The 23,971-nt window shown below is 44.2% G+C and overlaps 1 protein-coding gene and 1 long non-coding RNA gene across 2 annotated transcripts; one reads left to right on the top strand and one right to left on the bottom strand.

Moving 5' to 3' along the window:
* Positions 1-5,678: 5,678 nt before the first annotated feature.
* LOC144222745 (uncharacterized) lies at positions 5,679-20,644 on the top strand. The gene is made up of 3 exons (XR_013332471.1): positions 5,679-5,760; positions 6,036-6,130; positions 20,282-20,644. It is a non-coding gene; the product is annotated as an uncharacterized LOC144222745 (long non-coding RNA).
* BCDIN3D (BCDIN3 domain containing RNA methyltransferase) lies at positions 19,565-23,971 on the bottom strand. Its single transcript, XM_077753340.1, has 2 exons — positions 23,703-23,971; positions 19,565-20,875 (listed from the first exon to the last, which is right to left on the bottom strand). Exons 1-2 carry the CDS (start codon positions 23,934-23,936, stop codon positions 20,231-20,233), a joined length of 879 nt encoding a protein of 292 aa, XP_077609466.1. The 5' UTR covers positions 23,937-23,971; the 3' UTR covers positions 19,565-20,230.

Below are 23,971 nucleotides of genomic sequence, written 5' to 3' on the forward strand. Positions count from 1 at the left end.
CCACGCAGGCGCCCCTCCCAGGTGATTTTTTTTTTTTAAATGTTTTATTTATTTCTGAGAGGGAGAGCGAGAGCGAGAGCGACAGCGTGAGCAGGGGAGGGGGAGTGAGAGAGGGAGACACAGAATCCGAGCAGGCTCCAGGCTCTGAGCTGGCTGTCAGCACAGAGCCCGACGCGGGGCTCGAATCCACAAACCGTGAGATCATGACCTGAGCCGAAGTCAGACGCTTAACCGACTGAGCCACCTAGGCGCCCCTCTCCCGGGTGATTTCTAAAGCTCATTCCAGCTGGGGCCATCCACCCTCTTCCCATATTAGAAGTAGGGACCAGGTCCCTGGGACAAGAGAATGGTGAGGAGGTCTGGCTAGATGAGGCCAAAGGACACCAGTCTTCACTCCCTTTCTTCCCGTAAAGCTCCCACTGGGCTAGGAGAGCAGTCCTTCTACACCCAGGCTGTGGTGGCATGGTAGCCCCAAACTATTCAGAAGTTGGTCAGGGCCGCTTCCTCCTGGGTCAGGCCTGCGTTCATACTAGATCACGAAGAGCAGAGGCAGAGGTGGGAGGTTGGGAAAGGGGAGAGTTTGGGACAGATGGGAGTACACTGGGGTAAATGACACCCAGGAGTACCTACAGCTGCTGCAGACAGGTTCTGGGGGTGTCAACAGCTCCTCCTACAAAAGGACCACCTAAAGCCCCCACATCAAGCCAGTTGGGGATGAAATGAGTCAGCCCATGGAACTCTGACTACTGAGAACACTTCAGGACTTCTGGGGCCCCTCACAGTCCCAACTAGGAACAAGCTCATCACTCTACTCAGGGAGGGACAATTTCAAGCCCTTCAGGAGAGTGAGAAGTGTAGACCAGTGCCCCATGCAGCACCTACCACCACTCAAGCCCTGAAGGCATCAGCATGAGAAGCAGAATGGGGTCATCTCTCTTTCTGAAATATCTATCTACAGGGATACCTGGGTGGCTCAGTCAGTTAAGCATCCATCTGACTCTTCAGCTCAGGTCATGATCTCATGGTTAACGAGTTCAAGCCCCGCATCAGGTTCCATGCGGATAGTGTAGAGCCTGCTTCAGATAGTCTGCTGCTCTCTCCTTCTCGCCCAAATACAAATTATAAAACTTAAAAATTTTTTTAATAAAAAATAATTTAAAAATAAAATAAAATAAAAATAAATAAAAATTATCTATTAGATATTTTTAAAAGCTTGGTGAGTACTGGAGAAATCCCAGAGCTGAAGCACAACTATAAGGTCCAGGGAGTGTGCCTGGCTGGGTCCTTCTCAGTGGCTGCTGGATTTGTAGAAATCAGTAATAAGAGGAATGATAATTCACCTTAATAACAGCCTGGCTTCCTCGGGCCCCTTTCATCTGTGTTAACTCCCAGAGCCAGGAAAATGGTAATTATTGAGCAGGTGCCACACCCCAGTGATGATGTGTTATTAATCCATCAGCACAGGCTGGGAAACTGAGGCCTAGGGAGCCCTTCCCCTCACACAGAACTAAGGATGTAGGAGCTGAGGGCCACTGTGTAGTGAGGAACTGAAGGTGCTGATTCCATTCCTGCTGTGTTTTGGGAAGATGCTGAAGCTGGGGGAACTCCTTTCAGAGTCAGCCAGACCTGGGTTTGGGATGAAGGTGAGGAAGACCCCAGATGTGTTCCAAGCCCCCTCCTCAGGCTGCAGCAGGGCCTGGTGGCAGCCTTGGCTGGGAGTCAGGGCCTGACTGACTCCGATCTTGAGCCCATACACTCACTCTGCCAAAGTACTGCAAAGCAGACCAACAGCTGCTCTGAGCATCTCTGGATCTCCGCAAAGCACGCAGGCACTGCAGGGTAAGTGAGCGCTCGGCCCTCCAAACAGCCCCATGCTGCAGGCGCCATCTGCGAAGTGGGAACAAGGGGCATCTTGCAGCTGGGGGCGTGGATCAGATCAGAAACATGTCAAGAAGTGGAGAGACTACTTCTCAGGGAGCCAAACCCATCTCTGCATCCCCCTTCCAACTTTGGCACTGATTTCAAAATAATGAGACCCTTGTTATATCAAGTTGCCTGGTCTGTCCCTGCTGTAGAAACCTGCAGGGGAGGTCCAGCTGGCATGTGCCCTCCAGAAGGGCAGGGGAAGGTAGGCAAAGAGTCACAGAAGACTAAAGATCTTTTCCCACCGTGGCCATGGAGGGAAGCAGCAGAGATTCAAATGAGGACAGGAGGGTCAAGACAGAGGCACTGCCCATGCAGAGCCATCCACAGCCTACTGTGTGCCTGGTACTGTGAGAGATACTGAGAACAGACGCAGTCTCAGCTCTGGGAAAACTGCAAGGGCCAGGCCAGGAGCAACCAATGGCCTTGTCCTCCAACCTTTCAGGGCAGGGCCTGGGGAAAAACACTAAGGGTGTTGCTCTAAGAGATGGGAAGTTATTTTTCAGCATGTTAATGCTGACCAGAGCCTCTGGGAGAACACTCTGACCCTCCAGAAGTCCAGCTCTCTACAATCTCAGGTTCAAGAACTGCCCTCTCTGCTTTAAATTTGGCCCAGGCCCCTCGTGCATAAGAAGTGAAGGCAGAATGGAACCATGTAAAAACACTAGACCAGAGTCAGGAGCCCTGCCTCTGACACTCATCATTGCATGAATCACTTCCCCCTCTGGACTTCAGTTTCCCCATTTTTAACATGAGGGCGTTGGACGAGATGCCTCTAGGATTCCTTCCAGCCTATGACTCTATGTTGTTTTGATGTGGTGGCAGATCCCAGGTTGATTTACATAAATTTGCATGTTCAATCAGAAATCCCCAACTCCAAGTATAGAAAATCCAATCAGTCCATTAGTGCAGCCAGACTGGAGCTGGAGAAGCCTGCCAGGTTCGGGTGAGAATCATCAAAGCAGACTGTGGTAGTGGTGGTGAATTGGGGGAGGAGCTGGGGGAAGAAGGGCGAGAAGTGTCATTTGTTCTACGGGATGCAGTTCTGGTGAGCCAAAGCTGTCGGGGCCACGGTCCCCTCTGGAGCTATCAGGCAAGGGTCCTTTCTCCTCCTGCTTCTAACGGGGCCTCTGGCTGGCCAGCCTCGGAGCCACACCCCAAGAGGAAACAGCAGCCTCTGCCTAGCAACAGCCGCATCCTTCACTCTGACAGGGACTCCACCATTAACCACTTTCTGGGAAACTGACCTCCCTGGGAGCTTCCATTCTCCAATCCAGGGGCTCCTTGCAGTGAGGGAGGTTTCCTTGGGGTCTAACCTAAATACCGCCTGTTGCAGCTTCAATCCATGGGCAGCAGGGCCCAGGAGAGAAGCAATGCAGGAGAATGCACCCCAGGTCTAACCAATCCCACAGCGTCTCTAACCACCACCTCCTCTAACATCCCCCTTGGCACCTGGGAGATCAAGGATGAAAACAAACAAGGAAAACGTGAAGGCTTTGGCTCTTGGGCTAGAGAGCAAGTCCCAACCTGGAGAACCTGACTCCTGAGAAACCATAGCCCCAGGAGGGAAGGAGGCTGGGAAAGGTGGGGCTGGGGCAGTTTCTCCCTGCTGCTTGGCTGCCATGGAAGGGCCAGAAGGCTGGCTGGACTGGGTGAGGGCAGCAGGGAAGACTCCTTAAGCGCACTGCCAGGGGACTGGCGAGGTGGGGGAGGGCACAGGTGAGGCGAGTAAGGCCAGGGAGTGAGATGGGCAACAGCAGCAGGGCTCTCGTCCTCTTCCCATAAGAAGGTGGATGAGTGTGCTGTGCTCACTGGCTCAGATCCTAAAACAAGTCCCAACAGCTGAGATGCAAACTGTCTCCTGGGAATCTGCTTACCCTACTGGCCCTTGGCTGCCTCTCCTTCTCTCAACTCCTCCCCAAAGGCCCAACTCAAAGACTGGCCTGCCAGGATGTCTCAGCAGAGACCTTGATGGGTGGGCCAAACCCCAGCCAGCAAGAGTTCATACCCCAAGCCACCAGGGGTAAGCAAGACAATAGCTATTCTCAGGCAGAATCAGGGAGTCTGCTCCCCTCCAGCCAAGGTTCCAGTCCTAAGTAACTGTGACTTAGAACTGTATCACCCAACATCTACCCCTTCAAACTTCAAAGCCACCTTGCCAGAGGACCTTTCTCCCTTTCAGATTCACTTATCAGTGGAACCATGCAACATCAAAAAGCGAAAGGGGATGTTAGAGGTCTTTAGCCCAATTGCTGAATTTTACAGATGGGAGAAAAGAGCCCCAGAGAGGCAAGTGGTCTTGGTCCAAGTCACACAGCAAGCTGGGAAGAGAAGAGACCACGGCTTCTGACTCCCAGTTCACAGAGCTAGCATCCTGGTCCTCATATACACTGGTTTCTGCCTACTGTGGAAGAGCCTTTTCCCCTGCAGCCCAGGCCATCTGCCTCTCCAGGTTCCCACTCTGTCCGAAAGATCTAAACTGGAGAAAGATGCTGGAGTGCCTGAGCCACCTCGTGCAAAGGTGTTTTTCTAACAAAGTTGAACTATGCAGGAATATCTCCCCAGACAGGAATACACATGTGCCTCTGAAGTAGGAAACCCACGAACCCTAGACTGATCATAAAAAGACAGGAAACAAATATGAGAAGTGAATGTTGAGTCTCCCTTCTTGAAAGACAAGGCGTCTCAAAGTCAGCAGGCATAATGTCTTTGGAGAGAGGGTCTGCGACAAGACAATTAGGCTGGGTTCATTTTCTCCAAAAGTACTGTCCATAGAACGGTTAGGCACTCCCTCCCTACTGTCCCCTGGACCACTGCTGTCCCAGGCATCTTCCTCCAGCCACTACCTCTGGCAGACAGTTGTGCTTAGGCAGGAGGACCCATGGAGAGGGTGAGGGTGGTTGGAAGGGATTAAGAGGCGTTTGTCTTCACAGCCAAGAACCCATCGGTGTAAGACCCCTGGTTCCTCAGAAAGGCGAGCATTTACGAAGCAGCAGCTGGCAGGTTTGGTGAATAGAGCTGAGTACCTGGAAAACCAGGCCTGCGGGAGGTGAGGTACCTCCGTGCCCTTGGGGCACTGCCAGGGCTGGAGACATGGGGCCCTGGGCCCAGAATAAGGAGAACGGGGCTGGGGTTCGGTGAGCCGCTTTTCTAGTCGGCCTAGGCCAGGGGAGTGTCGGGCACAGATAAATTCTCTGCATTCTTCTGGCACCGCAGTCAGGACCCAGAGAGCCTTTTCTACAGGCGCTGCCCTGGCCCCACACCCTGCCCAGCCCTTCTCCCTCCCTCAGCCTCTCTTTAGTGTTCAGCCTCCCGGCCCCCGCCTCTTTCCTTCCCGCAGCCCCTCGCAGCCACGGAAGGATTGTTCCTAGAGACCCTGATCTCTCCGCCTCTCCCCATCTTCCCCACGCCCTACCGCCCCAGGCCACGGGGACTGCAAAGAGGGAGAAGAGGAGCCCGGGGCTCGTCTCCGCGCCTGCGCTTTGGGGAGAGCCTCCCTCCCCCCTGCGCAACAACCCCGCACCACTAAGCGGCACCCGGACAGTGGGATGCGGGTGGGGTGGGGTGCGCAGCTGGGGCAAGGTCAGTGCTTTCAAAGAGGGAGGGAGACAGGCCCCCGGAACANCCCGCCCCTCGCCCAGACCCCGCCTCCCTCTTTCCGCACAGCCAATCCACGTTCGCCCAGGATGCGCGCCCCTCCCAACCCCCCTCCAGATGTTCCCAGGACAAGAGCTAAGTCCGCCCGTCCGGAGAGTGCTGCTTCCGCCCTGGTGGGAAGGACCTCCCCTCCCCCCCCGTAGAGAAACACTCTCCTCGGGCCCGGTGGTATCGCGTTTGGTAAACTTCCCCGCTGCGGGGGTAGAAGAAGCTGCGTCGGGCTGGGCGGGGGTGGAATGCGGGGCATCTATAGCACAGAAAACTAAGTAGGTACGCGCGGAGCCACGGGCATGCGCATCTGCTTCTGTGGGGCTGGGCGTGCACGTGTATGTGTGGTTGTGAGCATTGGTGTTTGTAATTTGCCTTCCTGCTTACGTGTTGGGTGTAAATCTATGGGAAGACGTTTGAGTGCCTCCTTGGCCTTAAATGCTCTCTCCTCACTTTTCCTTCTCCAGATCGGGATCGGGTCCTCCCAGTAATATGGAAAACGGGGCGTTGGGAACGGGCTCCGCTCTTTTCAGAGTAGCGCTCATTTCCTCACTTGGAAGAGGTAAGGCTGAGCAGAAAAAGGATAAAACCTTGTTCTCAGCCACTTGCTATCTAGGTGGAGACGAGTACCCGCCCTGTTGAATTAACCTCAGGCTTAAAAGAAGAAAAGCAAACACCCAGCTAGGCCCATGCAGGGTCTCAGAGCTTCCTTCAATACCATTCTCACAGGTCCTGGATTAAACATCTATTTGCCCTTGTCTGGATACCGTATAATCTTCACAAACTGCATCATAGTGAGTGACCTGTTAATGCAGGTTCCGAATGGGGTTCTGCAGAGAAATACAAAGGGATCCCTAGCCCATTTTATTAAAATTGCTTCTGTTGTGGGTATACACGGAAAGTAGTAATGCATCATATTAGTCCAATAAAGGAACATAAAAGCTGACGGATCTTGGGGTGCTTAAATTGTCTAGGATTAATTAAGAGTTCTCTGAAGGAGAGAGGACTTGAGAATGGGATTTGAAGGGCATAGTGAACTTGAGCAGATTCAGACAGGATAAGGACACAAGGAGACCTATGTAGGAAAGAGCAGATTAGTTGCATGGGACAGTCAGATCACCTTGGCAGGGTGGGAAGTAGAAGTTAGTGGAGGAGGTTTTGTACTGAGATCAGAATGAGGATATGGATTTGACAGGACAGGTGATAAAGAAGTTATTTTTTTTAATAAATTATTTTTTTAATGTTTTATTTATTTCTGAGAGAGAGAGAGACAGCATGAGCAGGGGAGGGTCAGAGAGAGAGGGAGACACAGAATCTGAAACAGGCTCCAGCCTCTGAGCTAGCCGTCAGCACAGAGCCAGATGTGAGGCTCGAACCCATGAACCGTGAGATCCTGACCTGAGCCAAAGTCAGATGCTTAACCAACTGAGCCAGCCAGGCGTCCCTAAAGAAGTCATTTTGAGTTCTTGAGCATAGAAATGAGTGCCTGAGGTCAATTATTGGAGCCTAAAAGATGTCATAATTGTTATTCCCACCAACTCTCTCACCTTTGGTTTAAAACAAATTTTATTGATTGATTTATCCTTAACATACAATAAAATGCACAGATCTTAGGTGTTCTGTTTGTTGAGTTTCAACAGTAATATACACTAATTTAACACCCCAAACAAGATACTGAACCATCACCCCAGAAAATTCCTCATGCCCCCTATATTTATAGTGAACTACCCTGCACCTACCACCACCCACGCCCTGCAACCTCCTGAATTATATCACCATAGTTTTGTCTGTTCTTGGATTTCACATAAACGTAATCAAATAGTATGCACTTTTTTTGTGCCTATATTCTTTAGCGTAGTAATGTCTTTGACTAAAGTGAGTCTGTTCTTTTTATTGCTTAGCAATATTCCATTGTATGAATATATCACAATTTGTTTATCCATTCTCTAGTTGATGTATATTTGGGTGTTTCCAGTTTGGGGGCTTATTATGGATAAGACTACTATAAATATTCTTTTGCATATCTCTTTGTGAATATATTCTCATTTCTTAAAAAAGCTCACTTTACTTTTTTTGAATTGGATTGTTATTAAAATACAATCATATTAATTTCAGGTGTACAACATAGTGATTCAACATTTATATACATTGCAAAATGATCACCATAAGTTTAGTTACCGTCTGTCCCCAAAGTTTGTACAATTTTTAAAAGTTTATTTATTTTGAGAGGGAGGGAGAGAAAGAGAGCACAGCAGGGGAGGAACAAAGAGAGAGAATCCAAAACAGACCCTGAGCTGTCAGCGTGGAGACCCATGTGGGGCTTGAACTTAGAAACCGCACGAAATCATGACCTGAGTGGAAATCAAAAGTCGGACACTTAACTGACTGAACCACCCAGGGGCCCCAGTTCATACAATATTATTGACTGTATCTCCTGTGTTATACAATACATCTGCATGACTTTTTTGCATTATAACTGGCAGTTTAAGCCTCTTGATCCCCTTCACTCATATTGCCCACCCTCCTACCCTCCTTTTTTTCTGGCAACCATCAGTTTGTTCTCTGTGTTTGTATGTCTGGTTTTGTTTTTCAGATTCTACATGTATGTGAAATCAGGGGGCATTTGTCTTTTTCTGACTTATTTCACTTAGCACAATACCCTCAAGGTCCATCTATATTGTCCCACATGGCAAGATTTCATTGTTTTTTGGCTAATATTCCATTGTATGTATATGGGTATATATGTGTGTGTACACACACACACACACACACCACATCTTGTTTATCAGTGGACTCTCTCATTTATCAGTGGACACTTAGGTTGCCCCATATCTTGGCTATTGTAAATAATGCTGGAGTGGATGTAGTGGTGCATAGATCTCTTCAAGTTGTTTTTGGTTTTTTTTGGATAAAAATCCAGAGTGGAATTGCTGGATCACATATTAGTTCTATTTTTAATTTTTTGAGTAACCTTCCTACTGTTTTCCATAGTAGCTGCACCAATTTACATTCCCACCAACAGTGTACAAGTGTTTGCTTTTTTCCACATCCTCATCAACGCTTGTTATTTATTTATTTATTTTTATAATAACTATTTGGACAGGTGTGAGGTAATATCTCATTGTGGTTTTGATGTGCATTTTCCTGATGATTAGTGATATTGAGCATCTGGCCATCTGTATGTCTTTGGAAACATGTCCACTCAGACTGCCCACTTTATCTTAAAAATTTTTTTGCCCTTTCCTCCCTCTTCTGCCTATTTCAAATCAGATTGGTCTTTGGTTTTGCTGTTGAGTTGTAGGAGTTCTTTATGTATCTTAGACATTAGCCCCTTATCATCACACATATGATTTGCAAATATTTTCTTCCATTCAATAAGTTGCCATTTCATTTTCTTCATAGTTTGCTTCACTGTGCAAAAACGTTTTTAGTTTGATATAGTCCCGTTTGTTTATTTTTGCTTTTGTTGCCCTTGCCTGTAGAGTCAGGTCCAAAAAAATATTGCTAAGACTAATGTCAAGAAACTTATTGCTTATGTTTTCTTTGAGGACTTTTATGGTTGCAGGTCTTACATTCAAGTCTTTAATCCATTTTGAGTTGATTTTTGTGTAGTGTTAAGATAGCGGTTCAGTTTTATTCTTTTGCATCTAATTGCACAAGTTCCCCCACACCATTCATTGAAGAGATGGCCTTTTCCCCATTGTATACTCTTGCCCCCTTTGTCATAGATTAATTGATCATACATGTGTGGATTTATTTCTCAGTTCTCAGTTCTGTTCCATGGATCTTTGTATCTGTTTTGTGCTTGTGCCATTCAGTTTTGATTACTATAGTTTTGTAGTATAGTTTGAAGTCTGGGAGCAGGGAGTGTGATGCCTCCACCTTTGTTCTTCTTTCTCAAGGCTGCTTTGTCTATTTGGGGTCTTTTGTAGTTCCATACATATTTTAGTATTATTTCTTCTATTTCTGTGAAAAATGTCATTGGTATTTTGATAGTGACTACATTGAACCTGTAGACTGCTTTGGGTAGTATGGACATTTTAACAATATTAATTCTTCCAATCGATGAGTGTGGTATAGATTTCCATATATTTCTGTCTTCTTCAGTTTTTTTCATCAGAGTCTTATAGTTTTCAGAGTATAGGTCTTTCGCCTCCTCAGTTAAATTTATTTCTAGGTATTTTATTCTTTTTGATGTAATTGTGAATGGGATTGTTTTCTTAATTTCTCTTTCTCATAGTTTGTTATTAGGGTTATAGAAACACAACAGATTTCTGTATATTAATTGTGCATCCTGCAACTTTACTGAATTCATTTATTATTCATTTATTCTGATAATTTTTTAGTGGAGTCTTTAGGGAGCTCATCTTGTTGGTATTTTTGGAATCTTATAGCATTGATTCTTTTTCATCAAATCATCCAGTATTCCCTGAGGAGGAATCAGTGGGCTAGTCCTGGGTTTACAAAAATATTAGACATGATCCTTTCCTCCCAGGGCTTAAATGTCTAGGAAAACTCCATCCAAAACCACAGGATGGAAAAACCTTAATAGAATGCCAAGCATTTCTAACTATTTGGGGATGTTTCCAAATTAATAAATTTTTGGAAATAAACCATCTGAATTTTTTCCTTTTCATTCAGATGCTCACCCTTAAAAAACAAAAAACTAATAACATCTACACCTGTCACAGCAAGTGTCTGCCCTCCTTACTTAAATGCTCTTGCACACTTGAAAGGTTAAGCATTCAGATTTTGGCAGATTCTCTATGCTTCATAAACCTTTGTCTTCACTGCCAGGAGGTTCAAGAAGTATAATTTTTATTACACCATGATTGCTTTCTGTCTTTGATAGTGCTTAAGACACTTTGATTCCTCAGTGGTATTATTCAATTAAATTATTTAAAAATATACAGAAGTCCCATAGTTGTGTTTTCACCCTTGTTATATACCATTCATCACATATTGTTCTTTGAGTTTCTGTGTCATAAAACAAGCTAGTCTCTTGGCCTCTTTTTGCTACAAGCTGCTAGTAATAAATCAGTATGGTGGCATGGTCTAATTGTGCATATAGTGCTAATGACTGACCAGTAGATCACTGCTCGCATCAGTGCTTTGAATGGTTTTAAGCAGGGGATTGGCAAAATCAGAATTGCATTTTAGAAAGAATTCTGCGGTTGCAGTATGGGTAACAGGTTAGAGAGAGGAAGATTGAAGTCGAGGAGAATAGACAGAAAGTATTTGTAGTAATTGAGGGGGAAAATGAGAAAAGATGTGCTCTGGACTCGGAGAGTGATAGTGGTGATGGAGAGGAGATCACTTGAAGAAGTAAAGAGTAGCAGAGTTAGCAGGTCTTGAGATTGGAAGGGGAGGAAAGCAGAGAGCCAAGCCAAGACTTCCGGACTGGGTAACTTGCAGGTGGTAGGACCACTCACTGAAATAGAAAACACTGGAGGAAGAGCAATTTTGGGAGATTATAAGCTCACTTTCAGACATGTTAACATTGAAAGGCCTGGGGGATATCCAAGGGGAAATGTGTATCTAAGAGGTAAGACCTTCCCAGCTCTTGTGCCTCATGAAGAGGTTACAGATGTTCTGCATATTGATTTTCTCAACCCTCAAGGCAGCTCGAACTCCCTCGGAAAGACAGCAGTCTCAGTAAGGTATGTTGCCATGAAAACACCATCATTCTCTATGTGTGCCATGATATGGAAAAGGCTGGAAGTATTTAAAAGAAACATTTTTTTTAATGTTTTATTTATTTCTGAGAGAGAAAGCATGAGCAGGGGAGGGTCAGAGAGGGAAACACAGAATCTGAAGCAGGCTCCAGGCTTTGAGCTGGCTGTCAGCACAGAGCCGGATGCAGGGCTCAAACCTAAGAACCGTGAGAACATGACCTGAGCCGAAGTCGGGCGCTTAACTGAGTGAGCCACCCAGGCGCCCCAGAAAAGGCTGGAAGTATTAATGCATAATGCTGTTGGATAAGTAATTCTGAATCTCAGGAGAGAGATCTAGATTAGAGATAAGGGGCTTGTGAAAAATGAGAACATTAGAACTTAGCTGGTAACTGCAGTCATAAAATGGAGATCTTGCGAGGAGAGAAGAGAGACTGGAATAGAACCCTAAGGAACAGCAACATTAGAGAGGGGTCTCCAGAGAAGGAGGAAGACAACTGGCTGAGTGCTGTCACCAGATCCAAAAGGGTTTCCAAAAAAATAGTTCCTGATAAATTCTAAGTCAGGTTGGATCAGAACTGACACATATCTGCTGACTATAGTCACATCATTGGGGACTTCGGCAAAACCAAATTTTGAACGGTTGAGAAAGACGTACAAAGAAGGAATAGAGACAAGAAGTATTTAAAACTTTTTCAAGACTCTTGACTATGCTGTGAGAGAAAAGTTAGACAGGTAGGTGGGGCAACGGGATGAGAATTATTTTAGAAAGCTATTTTTAGAAAGTTGCTGCTTTATTTTAAAACGTGTTTAAAATTCATTATTTTAAAGCATTATGTGCATATGGTTAACAAATCAAATAATACAGAAGCAATTATGTGCTCATTTCCCACCCCCAACAATGAGCCATTTTAACTTTCTGGCTGGCTGATTCTTCAATATGACTAACTATGCTTATACTGCTATTATTTGATTTTTCACTTTTACATGTTTTATTACCTTCTGTGTATGTATTCTTTTTTCAAGGTACAAAAGTGGAATCTTACCATTCATACTGTTCTGCACTCACTTCTTGCACTTAAAATATCTCAGAGACCTTTCTTTTTTTTTTTTAAATGTTTTATTTATTTCTAGGAGAGTGAGAGAGAGAGAGAGACAGCGTGAGCAGGGGAGGGTCAGAGAGAGGGGGAGTCACTAACTGAAACAGGCTCCAGGCTCTGAGCTGGCAGTCAGCATAGAGCCCGACGCAGGGCTCGAACCCACGAACCGCGAGATCATGACCTAAGCGAAAGTCGGAAGCTTAACCGACTAAGCCACCCAGGTGCCCCTCTCAGAGACCTTTCTATTTTAACATAGAGCATAGAGCTACCCTGTTCTTTTAACAATTACATAGTAATCCATTTATGGCTGTACCATATTATTTGTTCTGTGGACACTTAGGTTGTTTCCAGCTTTTCACTTTTATCAGACAACTATAATTGATAACACTGTACATATATCCTTGCATATTTTTTAAAGTTTATTTATTTTTGAGAGAGACAGAGTGAGGAAGGGACAGAGAGAGAGAGTGAGAGAGAGAAAATCCCAAGCATGCTCCCTGTGAAGCTTGATGCAGGGCTAAATACAGGGCTCGAACCCCTGAACCATGAGATCATGACTTGAGCTAAAATCAAGAGTCAGTCATCTAACCGACTGAGCCATCCAGGCGCCCCTATCCTTGCATATTTATGTGAATATATCCACAGGACAAATTTCTAGCAGTGGAATTCCTGGGTATGTGTAGCTTGTTTGGACAAATACTGAGAAATTGCCTCCCATATGGTCATGTTGATTTACCACTCCCACTAACAGGGTGGAAGAATACCTGTCTTCTCACATTCTCACCATTACTTAAGTTTATTTATTTATTATGAGGGAGGAGGGGCAGAAAGAGAGAGGGAGAGAATTCCAAGCAGGCTCCACACTGTCAGTGCAGAGCCCAGTGTGGGACTTGATCTCACAAACCGGGAGATCATGATCTAAGCTGAAATACAGAGTTGGATGTCCATCTAACTGAACACCCAGGTGCCCCCTCCCCTTTTTTAGTTTATTTATTCACCATCACTGTTTAAAATTTTTGTGAATATTGTTGTAAATGATGAAATATTCTTTCATTGTTTTTATTTGCATGTAATTAACAAGATTAAACAAGTTTTCAGGTGTTTATCTGCCATTATTTTCTGTGAATATCTTTTTTTTTAAATAGATGTCTAAGAGTTGTTTGAATTATAATGAAATTCACCTTATATCTGTCACATGTATTGCATATTGTTTTCCTAGTTGGTAGTTTGTCTTGTGACTTTTTTGGATTTTTTTTCCTTTGCCTTAGGTAGTCAAATTTATTGGTCTTTTCCTTGATAGCTGTTAGGCTTTCTATGTTTAGAAAATACTTTTTAAAAATCTTTTTTCTCTAGTATGTTTATGGGTTTTCTTACTTTAAATATTTCATCCAGAATCTACTTAAATGGCAAAGACCACTGTTATTTCTCAGTACTGCTCAGACTGAAATCTCCATTATAGACCATTTAGTCCTATCTGTTCTCAACGTATACAACACCTATTCCTTTGTACCTTTGCTGAAAGGTTCCTTTCTCCAGGCTCACAGGTCATGCTCCTTTCTCTCTTGCCCATTACTGCAAAAGCCGTATTCCTTTCAAGAACAGCTCAAATCCCATATCCTCTAGAAAGTCTTCCATGCCCATTATAGCCCACAAAGACTTTTCCTTTGCTGAATTTCAAATGATCACATGCTAACTTGTTCGAGCCTCTCCTTTTCTCAACTTTAACGTATTTGCTAATCAAATCAAATCGAACCTTCCAGGGTTGTTTAATCTACTTTTTCCTAGTATCCAAAGCAGCTAAAAGCATGCTGTATATATGGAATTTGATAAAAATACTTCTTGGTTTGCCACAAAAGTATATGCATTAGTCACAGGTAGTCAGTGAGCATCTGAAATATGGCTGATCCAAATTGAGATGAACTGCAAGTTAAAATACACATTGGAGGGGTGGCTCAATTGGTTGAACGTCTGACTTTGGTTCAGGTCATAATCTCATGGTTTGTGGGTTTGAGCCCCATATTGGGCTCTCTGCTGACAGCTCCAGAGCCTGGAGCCTGCTTCAGATTCTTCCTCTCTCCTGCTAGTGCTCTGTCTCTCTCTCAAACATAAATGATTATTAAAACAATTTTTTAAATACTCATTGGATTTTGAAGATGATATAAAAAATAATGTAAAACATCTCAATAATTAATATTGACTACATGTTGAAATGATAATTTTTGGAAATACTGGATTATATATTTGGTTTTTGAATTTTTTTAATGTTTATTTTTGAGAGAGAGAGATGCAGAGCATGAGTGGGGGAGGGGCAGAGAGAGAGGGAGACACAGAATCCGAAGCAGGCTCCAGGATCCAAGCTGTCAGCACAGAGCGTGACATGGGGCTTGAACTCACGGACTACAAGATCATGATCTGAGCTAAGTCAGACGCTTACCTGACTGAGCCACCCAGGCGTCCCTGGTTGTTGTTTTTAAGTTAAAGTATATCCAGGACCATTCTCTATTCTTGTCCCTCAAGGAGGCTCATCATGCTTGGTGTTGGCTCCTAAGTTAGGCTTGTTTGAGGATAAATAAGAAGATCTTTTCTAGGAGCCAAAGACTCTCACAGGCCAGTATGTAATCATTATCTTCATGGTATCAGGGCCTCATCTTTACGAACACAACACATCTTTGAAATTAATTGCTACAGACTTGAAATACAACACTTCCTTTCAACAGTTAAGGTTAAGGGCTCAGCCAATAGAAATGTTGGTAGGGAAAAAGGTCACGTTCAGATGCTGAAGCATGTCCCAAAGGTTTTAATGACTGAAGATTCCTCAATGAACCGAACCATGTAGATGGAGCCCCAGACTATCCCTTTGGTCACTGGGGCCATTTTCTGCCATCAAGGAGTTATTTGGGACAGGTGCCACTTGGCTCATAGCCTAGTCTCCTTGTAGTCAGAATCCCTGTATTAGTTTCCTGTTCCTGTTGTAACAAATCATCACAGATTTATTGATTTAAAACAACACAAATTTGGGGCGACTGGGTGGCTCAGTCTGTTGAACATCTAACTTTGGCTCAGGTCATGATCTCTCTGTTAGCTGTGCTAACAGCTCAGAGCCTGGAGTCTGTTTCAGATTCTTTGTCTCCTTCTCTCTTTCTGCCCCTCCCTCACTCACACTTGGTCTCTCTCTCTCTCAAAAATAAACATTAAAAAAATAAAACAACACAAATTTATTCTCTTATAGTGCTAGATGCCAGAAGTCTAAAATCAAGGTGTTGGCAGGGCTGCATTCCTTCTGGAGGCTTCAGGGGAGAATCCATTTCCTTGCCTTTTAGTTATTTATTGTCATTATTGTTTAATATTTTATTTTTGAGAGAATGTGCGTGCAAGCCCAGTAGGGGCAGAGAGAGTGGGGAGGGCTCTGGACTGACTGCAAAGAGCCCAACTCAGGGCTCGAACTCGTGAACTGTGAGATCATGACCTGAGCTGAAGTTGGATATTAAGCCAACTGAGCCACCCAGATGCCCCGTTTTTTTTTAATGTCTTATTTTATTTTTGAGAGTGAGAGAGCATGTGCACAAGTGGGAGAGGGGCAGAGAGAGAGGGAGACATGATCTGAAGCAGGCTCTGCGCTGAGAGCAGACAGCCCAATGCGGGCGGGGGAGAAACTCGAACTCAGGAACCATGAGATCATGACCTGAGCTGAAATCAGATGCTTAACCGACTGAGCCATCCAGGTGCCCCTCCTTGGCTTTTCTAACTGCATTTATTAGCTCATAACCCTTCCTTACATCACTCCAACCTCTTGCTTCTAGCATTCTATTTCTTGCTGGGGTCAAATCTCCGTTTTTCTTCCTCTTAATCGACTGAGCCACCCAGGTGCCCCATTTTCTTAAATTTTTAGTTTCTTCCCATTTTCAGTTTCTTGGGCAGTCTTCTGCCCAATCATAGATCTCCCTTTTCTTCTCAATACTTGAATTCAGATACATTTCTTTTTTCATTCATATATTAATTCAACAAGTACTGCTCAGCTGCCTGGCACATATTAGTAATTGTGCTAGGTCTCAAAGTACAAAGATAAGTTGGGCTTGAGGAGATCAGTCTTATGGTGGTGGGACACAGGCATATAAAGAATTATAATATGATATGGTAAATACTATAATAGAGGCTTCCAGGCAAAGTCCCCACTAGAATATAGTAACAAATGTAAAGTGCTATAGGAGTTGGGGGAAGATTTCTGACAGAATTTAACATGTGAACTGTCTTTTAGGACAAATAGTTCAACCAGGTTGTAAGGTGGGAGAGATGGGGGAGAGAGAATGAAAACAGAGGGAATTTGTGCTAAGTCTCAGAGGTGTGAAAGGACATGGAAAGTAGGACACGGTGGTAGGTGAGAAGTTCAAGTGTGACTGCGGTGTGGAGGAAAAGCATGAAGAGCAGTGCTGTACAACACAATTTTCTGCAGTGATGGAAATGGTCTAAGTCTGTGCTGTCCAATAAAGTAGCCACTAATCACATATGGCTATTGAACACCTGCAACATGGCTAGTAAGATGAGGAGCTAAATTTTAAATTTTATTTCATTTTACTTAATTTAAATTTAAATGGCAAGTGGCTACCTTACAAACAACATTGGTTTAGGCATTGGATAAAGGATAGGACTCTAGCTCTAGAAAACACTGAAGGTTTAAATTTTTTTTTTTTTTTTTTTTTTTACTTTTGAGAGAGACACAGAGTGTGGGGTGGGGTGGGGAGAGAGTCAGAGAGAGAGGGAGACACAGAATCTGAGGCAGGCTCCAGGCATCTGAGCTGTCAGCACAAAGCCCAAGCCCGATGTAAGGCTTGGACTCACGAATGGTGAGATCAGACCTGAGCCAAAGTTGGATGCTTAATCGAGCCATCCAGGTGCCCCAAAATACTGAAGGGTTTTAAGCATAATACTAGCATAACTAGATATCTGAGGAAGGGAACACTGGTAGCAGGGATTAGAGGGTAGATGACTTAACACAGAAATGCCTGGAAGGGACCCACCACATGGATGGAATAAATGGGACTTATGTGTTATTGGACATGTGAGAATTTACTGGACTTCGTGACTATTTCAGTGTGGGGAGTATAAGCGAGGAGCTTCATCTGATTTTTGTAGCTTGAGCAATGGGTAGATGGCAACAACTGAGATAGGATTAGGTTTAGAATGAGGTTAATGAATTTGCTTTGGGTTCTGTTGAATCTGAGATGCCTAAGAACTATCTAAGAGGATATAATTACAAAACAGGAAAAACATTAATCTACAACTGTGGAAGTGACACTACCAATATATTTGGGGGTTATTAGTATATAGGTAGATGCTAAAGGCATGGGAGTGAAGGAACTCACCCCAGGAAAAATATGTAGAAGAGGACTAGATGGATCCTAAGAAGCCCTAAGCAATCAAAATGTGATCTATTTTGCATCAGAGTCACCTGAGGGGTCATCAGGTTCCTCCCTGTGGATGTACTTAATGCCATGGAATCGCACACTTGGAAATAGTTTAAAAACCCACAAATATAATCAAACCAAACCAAACCGACTCTCAAGCCCCATTCTTAACCTGAATCAGTGTTTCTGGAGATGAATCCAGGACTCTCCAGGTAACTTAAGTTCAATTAAAATTTGAACTAACAGCTTAAAGACTACAGAAAAACTAAGAGACAGAAAGAGAATAAAGGGAGAAGGGTATGGTGAAGAAACCAAGGGAGAGCAGTTCAAAGAAAGGATCAATAGTGCTGAATAGTGCCATGACCCAGGAGGAAGGCTGAACAAGAGGCCTCAGAATTTGGCATTCAGGAGGTCCCTGATGAATGGGAAATGAAGGAGCATAGGCTGTGGAGTCTATTCTTTCAAGGGTTTTGTTCACATTTGGTAGCGAAAAGACGGAGACATTGAATAAACTTGAAGAGAGATCAGATACAGGAAAAGTTGATGGTTTAAAGAGAGAACTGAGCATGTTGGCAGGTGGACAGGAAGGAGTCAGTGAGGCCAAGGAGACACCAAGGGGATCCTCAATAATAACAGTTTGGGAGAAGCAGCAGAGGTTGAGATCAGGAACTCAGGCAGAGGTTAACTGGGTAAAAGTTCACTGGGTAAATTCAGAAGTGAAAAGGTGGAAAGATGAAGGGGTTTAAGACTGAGGACAACAATGCCTCGATGGATCAGTTAAGAGTCCAACTTATGCTCAGGTCATGATCTCACTGTGAGTTTGAGCCCCACATCAGGCTCTCTGCTGTGAGCTCAAAGTCCACGTGGATCCTTTGTCTCCCTCTCTCTCTGCCCCTCCCCCACTCACACTCTCTAAAATAAAAAATAAAATAAAGTATTTTAAAAAAAGACTGAGGGCAAGAAAAGACTTCCTGACATAGCAAACACGAATGGTGCTGATTGGCGGTTAGGTCATCTGCTTAGACTAGTGGAACAGGGATATAGAGTCGAGACCTGCAGAAGGGTAAAAGTCCAGAAGAGTCACTAGGATGAAAGTGATCAGGAGGAGCAGGAATATAAAAAGACTGAAAAGTAGTACTGGAGTCTGAGATTGGAAATGGCACCAACCACATAATTATCCTGCACAAAATAGAAAACCAGTTTTCCTAAATGAAGGTTTTGGTTCTGCTCTATCGTTTGGGGAATGTACTAGCCTTGGCTCTCTGCATAGAGTTCAAATTCCCGAGCAGGAACTTTTACTAACTTTTCCACCAATAGGTCCAACGTTTAATTGGTGGTTCGGACTCTTTTATTCCCCAACCTTACTTCTAACTTCAGAAAATAATAGGATCTTAAGGATTTTGAAACTCATCGATACGGTTTCCTTTCTTAGCTAGGTATATTTTGTTTTCCCATCTTGTCTCCACCAAATCTTTCTCCACCTTCCACTTTCCCTTGGACTCAACTCATGGGTGTCAAAACTTGACAGATATCAGTGACACCTATCCCACAGCATTTATGCTATAGTCATTCAATTGTAGACTGCATTTTATGCCTGCTTCCCTGCCATGTTCCCACTGCCATACTATGTACCCCCAACCCCCATGCTGGTGTGCTTTGGCAGAGGATGCTGACCAAAAAAAGTCCTGAATTAACTTACTCTCTGGCATGTTTTCTGTTCTGAGCTTGGGTGAGGTTCTTTTTCTTGAGCTGAAAACTCCCTGGACAGTGTGGTTAAAAGCAGAAGTTTCCTACCTACCCCAGAGTCACAGGGCATTCTCAATCGTACTCAAGTCACTTTTATTATATATAATTGTACAGTCCCACTTCATTCATTTCATTTGTACCAGCTGGATATTGGGTTCATAATTCAAATCTTTTAAACATCTTATAAATGCTAGCCGGTGCATTTTGGCTAGTATCTGTTACCTGCTGTGCTGAGCCTGGGCATGTTGAATATGTGACCTGTTCTTTAATGATAAGATGTTTTTCATACTAACACTCTCCTTTAGCCAAGCCAGAGACTCTTCATTCCAGATTATATTGTGAGGTTTTGCCTGAAGGCAGGATAAGAAGTCCGGCAAAAGCCTGAAGAAGCCAGATCAGAGTCAAGTTGCCCATGGAAGAGATACATTCTAAGGCTGGCCTGGGCTAAGTCTCTAACCACTAGAAGCAGCCCCTTCCATATCCTAGAACCAGGATCAGTTTCTCTAGGCCATCTCAATCCGGAGAGCCCAGCTCATTGCTCCACAAATGTATTCTCTTCGAGAATCAACTCAAATAGTGGGGAAAAGATACTGATTCTTGCAATCGCATGTCCTGGACATTTTGCCCAAAGTTTCTGCCAGGTTTTGAGGCTGCCTTATACTCACGAATTAAGGAGAATGAACTTAATTCTTAGTATAACACTCTTTCAATATCTCTTTCCTGGTCTTCCCACCCTCCCATCTTACGGTCTCCAGAATCTTAATCTGTTCTTTTCTTTCCCTTCCTCTACCAGTGATTCAGGAATTGGATGAGTCCCTGTGGCTTGTTTTGCCCTGAAGAGTAGAAGGCTTCGGTCCCAGCTGGTGTTGCCGAAGCAGCATACTAATTCCATGCCATGGTCCTGGGTCAAGATCTGCACAATCTGATTGGCCATATCACCTCGGATGGCAAGGGAACGGAAGTGGTCAAAGTCATGGAGGCCCAGCTTCCGAAGACGCCTTGCAGCTGCCCGGTAACACTTCCAGGGCTGTGGCTCCACAAGGAGGTAGCGGCAGAGGGAGGAAAGGTGGGCCAGGAACTCCCACAGACCATGGTCCCCATGGTTCAGATGAATCCACATGGTTATTGACATGCAGAAGCCAATGTCAAAAACTGAGCGTCCAAACTGGTTTAAGAAAGAGCTCAAGAGAACTTTCCGGGTTCTTTGATTCATAAAGTCCAGGGTGATAAAGGTCAAGGCATCAGGAAAAGGGCATTCTTTTTCAGCTCGTTCCACCAGGACTGGATCTATGTCACAGCAGAGTAGATTGAGTTCTCCTGAGATATCTGAGCCGGTCTCCCCATCATGTAAGGAAAGGAAGTGTTTGTATAGAGCCACACTCAGATCCTAGAGAAATCCAAAAGAGCTTTGTCATTGCAGCTCTCAACCAGTGAATGGAAGAAAGACCTCTATCTCTCATTATGTCATTGGACTCTCATTATGTCACTGGATTGCCACTTACTCTTGGCTTTATAGGTTATGAAGCTCCTAGACTAAGAAGGTTGCCCGAAAAGTTTTCCACAGAGCAGGTTCTCAGTGCGCTACAGGGGTCTCAGGCTATAATGTGTCCATCTCTATACTTTCCTGACACTGATGGTAGATTGGGTTGTATGGTTCAAAGTTATAGCCAAATGGATGCAGAAAAGGAGCTGAGAGCAGTCTTATCCAGCTTGAGTAATATGCTGGTAAACTCACTTTTTTCAGGTATCTCAGACCTCAGGGAGGAAGAAAGGGTTCCAGGGGCATAGCCAGTGTTCCTTACAAGGAAAGTGAGGAACCAGAACAAGCACCATCTTATAAAAATCTGCTTCTCAGACTTGCGATTGGGAAAGTCTGGATTCCAAAAAGTCCTTATTTAGCCTTCATTCTATAGCCTCAATTGTACTCTCTGGCTTATACTTCACCACCCCCTTTTGAGATTTATTTTACTTCTGCATCTATTACTCCCAAAAGTCACTGCTGACTTCCTTCTAGCCATGTCTAATGATCTGTGATTTTCACCATCTTGTCACTTTTTTTCACTCCTGAACAAGTCACTATCTTCTTTCTCTAACTTTGACTTCTATAACCATTATAACTAATTCAAATTTGTATTGCTCTATCTATTTTTCAAGGCATTTTTCTATGCACCACCTCTTTTGCTCTGTGCAACAATCCTGTAAGGAAAATCCTGGCTGGAAACAATCCAGATGTCCAATAATAGTAGCACAGATGAATAAATGTATATTTATATACATATATATTAATGTATCTAGTAAAATGTATATATTATAAACTGTATCTGTTAAGATGGAATACTAAATAGCAGTTAAAAATGAAGGAATGCAGCTCAGTGCATCAACATGGATGAGTCTTACAAATATACAATGTTCAGTAAAAAAAGCAAGACACAAAAGAAAATACATGGCAAGCTTCCATTTATATGAAGTTCAAAATGGATAAGATTAAATTACATTGTTTAGGGATACAAAAATGGTGAGCTATAAAGAAAATCAAGGACATAAGAATAGTAAGTCAGGCTAGTTGTTACTTCTGGGTGGAGCGGGGCAGGGAGTGGTTATGAACAGAGAAAGTTAAGGGACTTTTGGAGTTCTGACAATGTTTTATTCTTGATCTGGACAATGGTCATAAAGGTGCCTGCTTTATAATAATTCATAAGTGTAAATTTATGTCTTAGGCACTTTTCTGTACATGTGGCATTGTTCAAAAAAAATTCTGTCTTTTAAAAATTATGGTTCAGAGGCTAGGGACTTGTCCAATGTCACATGATTAGTACATGGCAAGATTTAGGCTACATTAGGTTCTTTGCTCTATACCAGGCTTCTCATACTATGTTTATTAATAATTAATAATATGCATATCACTTATGGATCTTATTAAAATAAGGATGCTGATTTAGTAAATCTGGGGGTGAGGGACTGAGATTCTATATTTCTAATAAGCTTCCAAGTCATGCCGATGCTGTAGATGAAGGACCACATTTCAAGTAGGAAGGTCCTATACGCTGCTTAATTTTCTCTCCATTTCTATACTTATTTCTTTGCTGACTCCCTCTTCCTGTCTGATCTTGGGTATGCCAATTTGACTAGTCATTTTGTCACATCAGTCCCTCCTCTATCATATCTCTTCACCCTCTCCAACCTCAATTCCCCAATCCCAGAATACCCTGGAAGCTTAAAAAAGAAAATACAGACCCAGGGCTCAATCACCCAAGATCCTAATTCAGTAGGGCTAGAGTGGGGCCTGGGAGTTTTAAAAATGTAAATAAAGCACCCTATAAATTATGGTACATCCATACAATTTTGAAGCTGCTAAAAAAAGAATGTAGTGACATGAGTGATCTCCCAATTAAGTGAAAATTTGCAAGGTGCAAAATAGTGTGCTATTATTTATAAAGGTAAGAGATGTGATATTTATACATACATAAATGCCTGTTTGTACACACAGGATGCACACCCAAGAAATTATAAACAGCGGTTGCCACCGTGGAGAGGGAAAGGAGAATTTAGGGTCAGGAGTAGAGACTTACTTTTTATTACATGCCTTTGATTTACAATCATAGGGTCAGAATTCCGCTCTTCTGGGATATGCCAGTAGTTACAGATAGGTGTCAAGAGGCACATTTTGATATTTTGGAGGTAATTTCACTATAATCACTCTATGCCCAAGAATACTTTGAGGTAAGATGTGGCAATGCCTTCCTCGGCCAGGAAGCTGTATCCTCCCTCTCAACCCTCTCCACTGTACTCAGTCAACTCACTGCTTTTAAATAAACATCTCCTTGGCTCCAAGGACCATCCTACACTGTATGGCACACGAATCTTAATTCCAGGCGCGATTCCGTCACCCCTGGCTCAGCTCTCCCAGGAAACCACTCCAACCCTACGCTCCCAAAGTTGGGTGTCCGGAAGCCCCCCTCTCCTGCAGCCAGGTCGCGAGCCACGCTGTACAGGAGGCAAGCGCCGGAAGCCCCCAAACGGTGGCCTTTCCCACCCGAGGTTTGGCCGTGACGGGGCTAGCACACAGGAGGGGACGCAGGATTTGGAACGGAACTTAAACTCATTTCGGGAAAGCTGTGATGGGTGTGATGCCACGCCCAAACCAGAGCCCCAGCGAACGCAGAGGAAGCCGACCGCTCAGCTCCCAGACCTCCGACCCCGCCCACGTCACTCACCCCAGAGTTACACCCTACGTCGAGCCCCAGGATCGGCCTCGATTCGGGACTCTGAGGGAAAAGCCGGCGAAGCAGCTCCGGTGGCAAGAGGCGGAGCCGCTGTTCTGGAGGATGGAAGCGGGAATAATGAGGGAAATTTCCAAATGGGGCTGCCCCGGGCTCCAGAATTCGCGGTTCCTCTTCCGCCCCGGCCTCTTCAACGCCCCCGGTAGCCGGCTTCGTGGACGCCGCCATTAGTCAGTCTAGCCTCTGGGTCCCGGCGGAACCGG

Source organism: Crocuta crocuta, unplaced genomic scaffold (assembly GCF_008692635.1).
Source record: "Crocuta crocuta isolate KB4526 unplaced genomic scaffold, BGI_CrCroc_1.0 scaffold30, whole genome shotgun sequence".
Classification (NCBI taxonomy): Eukaryota; Metazoa; Chordata; class Mammalia; order Carnivora; family Hyaenidae; genus Crocuta; species Crocuta crocuta.

Excerpts from the sequence above, each read along its gene's own strand:
- BCDIN3D (XM_077753340.1), bottom strand. The coding sequence starts at position 23,936 with ATGGCGGCGTCCACGAAGCCGGCTACCGGGGGCGTTGAAGAGGCCGGG. Across the intron at positions 20,876-23,702 it reads ACGTAGGGTGTAACTCTGGG|GATCTGAGTGTGGCTCTATA; the intron begins GTGAGTGACGTG and ends GGATTTCTCTAG.